This window comes from Pleuronectes platessa, chromosome 8 (genome assembly GCF_947347685.1).
Source record: "Pleuronectes platessa chromosome 8, fPlePla1.1, whole genome shotgun sequence".
Lineage (NCBI taxonomy): Eukaryota > Metazoa > Chordata > Actinopteri > Pleuronectiformes > Pleuronectidae > Pleuronectes > Pleuronectes platessa.
In genome coordinates this window covers 7,877,455-7,888,157 of record NC_070633.1, presented here as the reverse complement: position 1 = coordinate 7,888,157, position 10,703 = coordinate 7,877,455, and the positions used below count along the sequence as shown (strand labels likewise).

The following is a 10,703-nucleotide window of genomic DNA, read 5'->3' as shown; positions in this document are numbered from 1 at the left end:
CTCGTGACGTTTTTGTTGTGCTCAGCCTATGATTGGTGGCGTCTTTTACGTCAGGGCGGAAGTGATGACGAGTGTACTGGCTGCTGATTGGCTGATAAGAAAATGAAGCTGAGACGAGTCCGAAACATCTTCAGTTCCGTGCTCATCGTCTAGTGGTGCGACGCGTGGGGGTCTTTGGCAGTGTGAGTAAACAGGTAAACATGGCGGGGCAATGCGTCTTTATGTTTTATTATTTGAGTGTTTGAAACTTTGACCTGACGTTGCTTGGAGCCATTTGAAACGATTCACTACGACAGCGTTTATCCTGAGGCCGAGCTATTCAGAACACTGCTGCAGAGCAACGTCTTGCTTACCGAGACATGGCAGGAAGTCAAGCATTTTAACCAGTAAGATTATCTTTCATGAAGAATTTGTAGCAACATAATCCGGCTCCACACAAGCTGCAGGAGGAGGTGGTATTCACACAGACCACGGGTCCAGCTTCGATCGAACCTGAGCTACGTGCTCCTCTATGTAAACACTTCGACCACCACAGTCCTGTAGCAGCTGCGTTCACGGCTCTGACTACGCTTCTTACTTTGATCAAATCGATACGATTTCAATGACGGATCTGTTGTTGTCTCGGTAGGACTAACATTAACCCTTGTGTCACAGTGAACACATGCTGACTAAATGTGTACGTTGTGGGAATTGCACTCTAAGAACAAGGGTGAATTATGTAAGTCACATTCATTACAACGTTTTCTTAAATGTGTATCACTTTGTTGACGTTACAAGTTGCACAATAGAAAATACACTATGGCAGTGATACCTATAAATTCTACTTTATTAACCATTATCTTACACCTCGTTATAATGCAGCGCCGACGCTGTGACCTCATCACACCTGCGATTGATTTTATTATTGTCATGCACATTATTTGTCCAGCCTAAATCCGGCATTTAAGGTTAAAGCGTATACCACCTTACATGCATTTACGTTGACGATACAATACCTTACCCAATTACATTTGCTTATAGGTCCCAACATTAGAAATTCACTGCTGTGACACAACCTCCAATATTATCATAAACAACAAGAACAAAGTTATTCATGAAGGTACTGCTGTTGTGTTAGTATTCTATCTTCCAGTGTTCACTAATGTGGCCAATGATTAGCTCACCTCCAATGAACTGTGTCACTGTGTCCAGGACAAGACCCCTGATAGCCAGAGGGCCTCCGGCTGCAGCAAAGATACATGAAGACTTCCCAGAATCCAGTGTGAATGCGAACAATATGAGGCTTCCTCTACGCTGGGCAGCACACAGGTGATATTCACAGAACACAAAGACTCAGCTGTTATCTGTGAACCAGAGCATTGAGATAAACACAGCTCACCTGCTCTGCATTTGTCTTAAAGGTCTTATAGAAGAACACCAGCGGCATTTATTGTAAAAGATAAAGTAAAGATAAAGTAGCTTTATTGACAATTTCTTAACATGTTCAAGACATACAAGGAATCGATAGGACGTTTCCCACTCTCCCACAGTGAAACATATAAAGTTCACAGGCACAACCTATAGCACAAGACATTTCCTAATACTAAGTAAACATACCGATTTTTTTAGTACAGCAGCATAAGGTTCTCTAAAGTGTATACGTAGTGATAAAGTGATAAAAGTGCAAAAAGTACTAAAAGTACAAGAGACAGTTTGTTGCAGAGTCCAGAGTTTTCAGCATCCTGTCAGACTGGAGGATGTGGCTGGGGGAAGTGAGGGGAAAGAATTTAGCTTCCTGACAGCTTGGTGTATTTCTAGTTTGATTTTAGTGCAGGTGCCTTTCAGTCACTTTTTTTTAAATCGTACACATTCATTTCAGGTTTTCAGGACGCCTTTTTAAATGACTGGTTACTGCTGCACCTGGTCCGCTGCTTGATAAGACAAGACGTTTATAGTTAACAGAAAAAAATTAATCAGCAACCATGAAACGTTTAGAGAGTCAAGTCAAGAGTGACTGATTTACATAAAACCTAGCTATCCAGTCCCCAGGCTAAAGTATCTCTAGTTTCTGTATGTCGTGTTTTGTGTAGCCTCTCATGTTTCTGTAATAACAACCAATGACACCTGATGATGGAAACATTTGCCGGAGTGAACGTTATGCTGCGTGTTCTCAAAAGCTGAACTCACCACTGTATTGTCCCCACCCACATCTAACTCTGATCCTCGACAAAACCGCATAAGTTACTGACACGTCTGAACGAGCCCAAATGCACCGTGAATGCATCTTGAGATTCGATCACTCAGACCTCATTCAGTGGTGGTCTGGGCCTTTAAACTGTTTGAATACAAATGTGTCCTGGGCCACGTATGAAAGAACGCTTACTCAGCTGATGTCCTCTGACCCGGCAGAGTTTCACAATGAATTAAATGTATTTTTACTCTCTCTCTTACAGCTAATGCCGATTTGGTCTTCATAAACATCCTGAGCTGCAGCTCATAAGTCTGAGTCTGTATGTAGTACCATATCTTTGTTAATGACTGATTGCTCCATATGTACATAGAATAAATAAAGTAGGTTTAGAACAGCCATTCTAAGGATGCATGTTTTCCCTATGATCTCACTGGTTTCCAACAGAGGTCGGATATAATGACCTCCTTCTGGGGTGTGTTAAGTGTGAAAACATGGAAAACAAATGTGCAATCCACACCTTTCTTACATCTTGACACCCCACCTGACGTAAATGCTTATTATCTGCTGCAGAATAACATGTGGGAAATCCAGTGCGTCTGTGGATTGCAGTCAACGGCTTTATTACCATCGGCATGTTTTCTGTTTAAGCAGGTTGTAGCATAGAGCAGATACAATTTTGTGTTGTTGAGCACCTGACTGTGAGTTGATGCGAAACTCGATTGGCTGATCACCTTCTGGACAGATTTTTTTTTTTTTAGTAGAGAGACTTCAAGCATGAACCGACACATTTACTTCAGCTTTCAAATCAATGTATTAACGTTTGACCTTGCCCCAGGCCAATTTGCGGTAAGTAAGCAGCGGAACCTTAAAGGAGACTTCCTGTATTACAGGTTATGCTGATAATGCACTGGTTTAAATGTACTGACTGTGCTGATCACAATCAGGCTGCTTGGAGAAAAAGCAGTCAGGCTGTGTTTCCGAAAATTACATTACATGTCATTTAGCTGACGCTTTTGTCCAAAGCGACTTACAATTACTACACTCAACATTCATGAGGGGCCATTTAGGGGTTCAGTATCTTGCCAAGGACACTTTGGCATGCAGATGGGAGAGAGTGGGGTTTGAACTGGCAACCTTCTTGTTGAAGAACCACCACTCTAACCACTAGGCCACCGCGCCCAAATGCTAAAGCTTGTTGCCTTTTTAAAAAGATGCTAGGGCGTTCCAAGTCAGCAAACCCCTTCACGGTTGTGTTTTGAAAACTATTATTAATAGTTGTTGAAGAACCACCACTCTAACCACTAGGCCACCGCGCCCAAATGCTAAAGCTTGTTGCCTTTTTAAAAAGATGCTAGGGCGTTCAAAGTCAGCAAACCCCTTCACGGTTGTGTTTTGAAAACTATTATTAACCAACAGGATGTTGTATACTGTACGAGTGCAGCGTTTTTCAGCAATGTGTGGTAGCATTAACAGTGGTGAAAAGGCACACCTGCAAAAATACACTGTCAGTTTTGCTGGCTCAGCCGACCATTAAAGTCGATGTTGTGTGCATGAGACCAAACTACGTTTATGTTCAGTTGGCAATCCCAATGATCAATCCTCGAAACACAACAGGCCATACCCACCCAGTCCTCAGCAGACAGCTTTCCTACTGGTTTTAATGGAGAAATAACATCAGTCTGTTAACTGGACTCTTAACTGGGAGACTCCTAACTGGGAGACTCTTGACAATCTGATTAAAAATCAGATTGTCTGTTAAAGCTTAAACATTGATGATGAACTTACCTATTTCAAAAGAGCAGTGAGCTATGAGGAATTTCTGGGGGTTTGAAGAGGGTGTCACTTGGCATTGTTCAGCCGTTTGTCAGACAGTTGGCAGATCCCGTTTCCACATGAGATAGGGCACATAGAGGAAGCTTCCACATCTCTTCAGTCTTATCTGTAAATCTGCATGTCCAAAAGAAACTACAGCGTGTGATTACTCCTATGCAGGGTTACAGAGCAGCTCGAAACGCCGTGCCCTCTGCCTAGAAATAGGTGGTCAGCCACACGTAAATGATTTACGTGTGGCTTCCTGAATCCTGGCTGTATTTTGAAAACTGCCACAGTATTCTGGGTCTGTGTATGGACATTTTTCACAGCCATTCTCACTCAGATAGAACAGCATATCATCTGCTGTGATGATGTCTACCACAGTCATGTTATCGTTTATTTCAATTATTCAGCTCATCCTGTGCCGATATGTTTGTTTGGAGCTGTCATTCAAGCAATGGTTAAGAACGACTTTTTCCTCCTCCCCCCTTGTGTCTGTGTGTCTAGATGTGTGTTTGTCGTGTGTGTGGTTTTAGGTTTGCTGGGCTTGGTGATGGTCTCTCTCCCGCTAAATGGAAAACGGGCCAACAAACCTCTGAACTGGCACGTGAGCAGTGTACATAAAAGGGTAAGAGTTAGGATGGAGCTTTCACATTTACTACAAACTCTTTACTAACACATCTGGAAATGCATATCACATTGCCATTCACATATGGTGGGCATGTGTGTGCCGCTGTAAGTAGGTGGAAGATTGTCTACCCTGCAGTTGGTTACACATACCTCTTTAACACCAAGATTAGCCAGTATTCCCAGGTCGATCCATTGCTATCGATCAGCAGTGGAGCTAATAAAAACCTGGGTCTAGGGCAGAGTCATTAGACCCAGGAGTGAATGCTGATTGTATCCATTCCATTAACAGATAAATTCCAGATATTAATGGGGTTTTTTGACCCGTGGGAAAGTGGCTGTAGTTACAGGAAATACCACAAACAATCATTTAGAAAAGTAAACAGGGATTTCTCCTCTGTGACCGAAGATGAGGTAGAGCTGTGACTGACAAGTTTTAGAAACATGTTTCATTCACTGCTGGTAGTCAAGTTGTGACTGATAAGAACCAGATGGGGTGGTAGGTTCAACATGTCATTGTTTCCAAATTTATCAGTTTCTGGCCGTCGAGACTAAAAAGAGACCAGTAGAGTTTTCACCGTTTTCTGTTTTAGGGGCTTGAAAAACTGGAGTTTTGAATGAAGTGTGTTTCATTTTAAAATCAAATCTTAGTGCTGTTTAAGCCCTGGTAAGAATTACTTATTTTGTTCTATTGAATTACTTAATGGACTCTAATTAAACATTCTGTCAGATTAAAATGTGAAGAGCTGGAACAGAATGATGGGTGGGTTTGTCTGGTGTGGTTGATTTTAGAAAAACACAGCTTGAGCAGCATACTTACCATGTCCCACTGTTAAAGGATAGCCTATTCAAAGAGCAGTGTGTGACAGTTGGATATTGATGACCATAGTAAGTGATGCACCACACTTTCTACACAGGGCTAAGAGATGGTTAAGTGTTTTGTTTGACTTTTGATCAAGGTAACTGATATGCTTTGTCCAACTTATTAGGTTTCTTCACTGGTTGTGCAGTGTTAATTTGACACTGCAGGTTTTCAGCAAAGAAGATACACTGTGTCTTGGCAGGGTTCATTTTAATCCTTCACATATTTAACCAGTGGTATTTATATTATATTAATGTATTAAATCCATGTCAACTAAAATTCACGCTCGCATAGCAAGTACCTAATTACTAAAATGGTGGATTAATATCAGCGTTACTGTCTGGGAACTAAAATGACCTTTAGAAACCTGAGGTAAATTATTTGGATTATAAATGCAAGATCTGTTGCAGTAAATTAATCTCAGTGTTATTACATGTCATCATTTGAACCTCTGTGTTATTTGCAGCTGGTGCATGAGCATGTGCACAAAGTTCTGGAGGCGCAGTGTCAGCCCGGCCACACTCGGAAGAACTTGTTAACTCGACTCCCTGCTTCCGGCCACGCGACTCAGCCCTACTTGTGGAAGGACGTGCCCCTCCCTGATCAGCTTTTCCTGTATCCACCTCCGTTTGGGTTAAAAGGGGTTGGCAGCAAAGTAGAGGATCTTCTGAAGCTGGTGAATACAACTTCTTTGTCTCTGTCTTTTGTCTTATCTAGTTTTTATTTGATGATTATATTCAGGGTATCCATAATAACTTAAAAGTACATTTTATGTTCCTGACCATGTGACATATATCGGTCAAATTTTTCTAATTTTAAGTAAACATGGAGTTGTTGAGGCTAATTTACCTGAGGTATAACAATAAAGGCATTCTGTTCTGTTCTATTCTATCTGAAAGGTGATTTCTACATTGTACAGCCAACTAAAAGATCAAAAATAACATGAAGAAATCATATTCATATAGTACATTTTAAAACGCAGTTACAGTATGCCTTACAAGTTTAAATGAAAAATTCCAGGCAAACAATCGGAAAAGTTAAGAAAGCAAACAACATAAAACTATTCAAGGCAATTTGAAGATCGCACAACATTAGAGAAAAAATCAATAAGAAATGTTATTAATGCGATAAAAGCAAAAACAATATCAAATAAAATAAAATATAGAATAGTTAGAAGAGAAGGTAAGATAATAGTTGGTAAGATCAGAACTATGTTTAAAGCTTTTAACGAAAGGTGAATCTCTGAGAAAGCACAACTAAAAAAAAAAAATGTCTTCAAGAGAGGTCCAAAAGAGGATAAGGAGTTAGTTGTACATAGAGTCTCTTCTGGGTAAAAATAAACCAAAACATCAGTTCAATGTACATGTCAGTAAAGCACCAATCTAATGTTTCTCTGTGTTTTTCCTGAACAGCTGGAAAACTCTCACTCTGCACAGCCATCAGATAAATGTCGGCACTGTTTGGTCGTGGGGAACGGAGGCATACTCAGAGGCCTGGAGCTCGGCCGCCTGATAGACAGATTTGACACCATCATCAGGTTAGAAACGTAAATGCAATGATATGACTGTAGTCAGGAGTAAGGACCAGAGGAGTGTTGATACTATAACCTGCTGAGTTACCAAAAACCTCCTTGACAAAAAAAAACGTGCTGTGTATCCAAGTTTCGATTTAACTGTAGTGTCTTGAGTTCTGGTTATCTGTATTCATCACTGACACTTACTGTCGTGCAGAATCAATAGAGCCACACGATTATAAATTACATTCAAAAGCAGCCCGTCAATAACTCTGTGTGTCCCCATCCTTCAGGTTAAACAGTGGTCCTCTGGGAGAGTTCAGTGTCGATGTTGGAAATCGAACCAGCATCAGAATGAGTTACCCAGAAAGCACGCCGCTCCGCTGGGTGGATACAGACCCTCACACTCTGTTTGTTGCTGTGGTGTATAAAAGTGTGGACATCAGCTGGTTGTCTGCAATGATCAACAAGCACGCTGTGGTGAGTGGAGTGTGTATCTGTTTGGACTCATTAGATCAATCTTGTGTATGAAATTGCCGAGCCTGTTGTGCAACGTCAGTGTTGAGATGTTATTCAAATGATCAGAAACACAAAGTACATTTTTTGGACCCTTGCATCAAGTGAGGTTCAGAGGTTGTTTTAAAGAAGACTGTTTGCTGGAGGTTACAACTTGTGACCATGTCGATGAAAGTTAGAGAAACAATTTTTCTCTTCTCTTAATTATGTAAAATGGTAAAACACAGAACTTCAACACTGGAGAGAAACTACAGATGAGAGGTAAAGAACATTTAAATTGTTTCCATGGATTATATACACACAGAAGTGTTGCCAAATACAAACAGAACTCATTTCATAATAACCTTCAAAGGCTAGACTCATTACCTCTATTCAGTCCAACCTCTGTTTGTATAAATAATTACTAGATCACATCAAAGTACAAAGGTGGCTCAGTCTCATGGACTTGCCTGTGCTTTGTGTTGCAGTCTCTGTGGAACAGATTATTCTTCTGGCAGAAGGTTCCAAATCAAATCCCTCTTGAGCTGCGGAGGTTCAGACTTTTAAATCCACATGTCATCGGAGAGACGGCAATAGACCTGCTGAAGTACCCTCCACCCAGACCACGCCTGTGGGGCTGGGACCAGGTAACATACCAGGAAGGACGTCTGTCTGTTTTTGTCTCTGTCTCTAAGTCTCTCTTTCTGATATATTGATATCACTAAGCAGACAAGAAGCTATATACCTTTAAGACTGTTGCTGACGGGTAAACACACAGATGTAGAGTAAACAATAGAAAAACAGCCAATAAAGACCATAGCAATAATGTTTATGTATTTACTAACAGTGGAGGGCGGTGTTGTTGTTTGCAGAATGTGCCGACCCTGGGTGTCTCTGCGCTGAACTTAGCCAGTCTGTTGTGCGATGAGGTTAGCCTGGCCGGCTTTGGCTACAATCTCTCCCAGCAGGCGGCGCCACTGCACTACTACGACCACCTGCCCATGAGTGCCATGCTGCACCAGAAGATGCACAACGTGGACAGAGAGACAGAGTTCCTACAGAGCCTTGTGAGAGAGGGAACCATCACTGACCTGACAGGCGGAATTCACTGCTCCTTCTGCTCGAGCTAACCTCCTGACCTCTGAGTAAGAACGGTTGCTTTTCAAGAACAAGGTGCATCCTGTCTGGATAAATAAAAAGCATCGACAAGACCAACGTATATGCAAACAGGAGAAGGAAGGAACTGGATGAGAGGAACAACTTAGCATGAAGTCTGAATCTAGTCTTAATTCCTATTATATTGCTTCTTGAAGAACAAAGGACATAGAAACAACAAAAAAAGTAACAGTTGCAATATTATTAATACCTACTGTTTGTTATGTGTGTGTGGTCCTTGAGACATCTACTGTATCAGGCACTACCAAAGAAGGAACAGAGCAGTTTTACGTGCTTGCGGAGGTTTATGTCTGTCTGTCTGTCTGTCTGTGGATGGATGGATTTTTGCTACTGTAATAGCGTCAAAACTGTGCAAGATAAAGTCACTGAATATTACATTCAGTTTAGGTCAAAATGAAGGCAGAGTTCAGATGTGTGTACTATCTATATACAGATCCTACATGTGAATGTCCAAAATCTTTCTGCAAAGGAAAAGATTGGGGGGCATGAAGCCTTCTGTTTTTTTGTTTCAAGATTGACCAATCACATGACAGCAGGATTTGGTTTCCCGCAGATAAACAATCCTTGTGGAGAGCAAAAGAGGCGCAACACACGGAATGTCTGCTTTATAATTTATCTGTGTCATGACATGAGCCAAAATGTTGTCTGGACCTAAAACACCCTCAAAAAGTGTCATCGTTTGTATTTTGGTTGGAGAAACATTCTACTTGTATGATAAAGAAATCTGTTGGACTGTAAACGGCGGACCGCAAATGGAAGACAGAGTCTTGGCCCTGATATCAGCTGTCTACACAAGTACATCCATAATATTGGCTGTTTCCCCCAGAGGCTAGTTACACAGTAAGCGATGGGCTAGATTGAGATGGAACTCAGTGCTCATTATTATATTCGATGTTGATTATGGACCCCAAACTCTACCTTTTGCAGATAGTACCTTGTGCTGTCTGTCCCTAGGGATCCAATCACAAGTGCACTGTTCCACATTCTTCTGTACACACCAACTTCTCCTGTGACCACTGCTCTTTCTGCAAATACAGATGTTCACATTTTTTATTTCTGTTTGAAAAGACTAAATATTGTTTTTATCCAGCCTATTATCACTGGGTTTGTGTCGGGAGGGGCTGAGTTACTATGTATTTATTTGGAGCTCTACAATGAAATAAGATTTTTACCCAAATACAAAATCAATATGTGGTAGTCAGTGTTAAAGATGCAGTGGTGTCCAAAAATACTTATGGTTTGTTGTAGTGGGTTAAAGACCTCAGCTGAGTGGATGGTCCTCCATAGGTGACCAAGGAGGCACTCAGGACAGATTTTAACACCAGGTCTGAACGGGGTCACCCACTTCTGAATTTGGGCCTTTATCAAGTTTTTTTTTTTTTTTTACACTAGTTGTTTTTACACCTGCAACTTTATTTAGCAGTCTTCCAGAAGAGCTGGTCTGTGAGAGGAAAGATTAAGTTTATCTTTCATTTTTTAAATTGATGTATAGTTTGTATCATTTTCATTGTTTGTCGTTTAGTTGACGATATTTCAGCTGAACACATACTTATGTGATGACTTTTAAAATGCATATGGATCCATGATTTATTCCTGAAGCCTTACATTTCCTCATTGTCATTTGACATCATGCATTTCTTCATTTGGCTCCTTTTTCGAGCGAGATGGTCAGTTCTTGTCGAAGAGCAAATACAACTGAAACCAGGATGGGCAAATTATAAAACAAATCGGATATAACGATCTGTTTAAAGTTTAAAAGAAACTTAGTCTTAAATTAAATGGACAATAATTAGTCTGAGTGTGACCAGCAGAATGAAATGAATGCACCGATCTGCAAGACGACTTAAAAGTCTGTGATTTGGTGTTCTTTTTTCTACAATGTTATTTTTCTGTGATTGTCATCTCTTTTTGTTAATTACACTTTTGTTAGATGTTATTATCACTGCACATCCACTGGAAATATATGAATTATTACACTGTGAGTAAATGCTTTATTTGTATCTGCATGATTCATTTTCAATGTTTTTTTTAATGTTATATCTTTTATT

General features: G+C 40.7%; 1 protein-coding gene across 3 annotated transcripts; it reads left to right on the top strand.

The window, feature by feature from the left end:
* Positions 1 to 45: 45 nt before the first annotated feature.
* On the top strand, positions 46 to 10,661 carry st3gal5 (ST3 beta-galactoside alpha-2,3-sialyltransferase 5). 3 transcript variants are annotated; one of them, XM_053429574.1, is made up of 9 exons: positions 111 to 194; positions 655 to 718; positions 1,192 to 1,308; positions 4,490 to 4,610; positions 5,938 to 6,147; positions 6,884 to 7,008; positions 7,278 to 7,464; positions 7,968 to 8,126; positions 8,352 to 10,661. In XM_053429574.1, coding segments are annotated over exons 2-9 (1,179 nt in total). In that variant the 5' UTR covers positions 111 to 194; positions 655 to 716; the 3' UTR covers positions 8,610 to 10,661. The 3 variants fall into 3 exon arrangements, with proteins under 3 accessions (XP_053285550.1, XP_053285551.1, XP_053285549.1); XM_053429575.1 differs by lacking the exon at positions 655 to 718 and having other exon boundaries at positions 46 to 194; XM_053429576.1 differs by lacking the exon at positions 655 to 718 and having other exon boundaries at positions 61 to 182.
* Positions 10,662 to 10,703: the final 42 nt, after the last annotated feature.

Excerpts from the sequence above, each read along its gene's own strand:
- st3gal5 (XM_053429574.1), top strand. Across the intron at positions 4,611-5,937 it reads TGAGCAGTGTACATAAAAGG|CTGGTGCATGAGCATGTGCA; the intron begins GTAAGAGTTAGG and ends TGTTATTTGCAG. Across the intron at positions 7,465-7,967 it reads TGATCAACAAGCACGCTGTG|TCTCTGTGGAACAGATTATT; the intron begins GTGAGTGGAGTG and ends TTTGTGTTGCAG.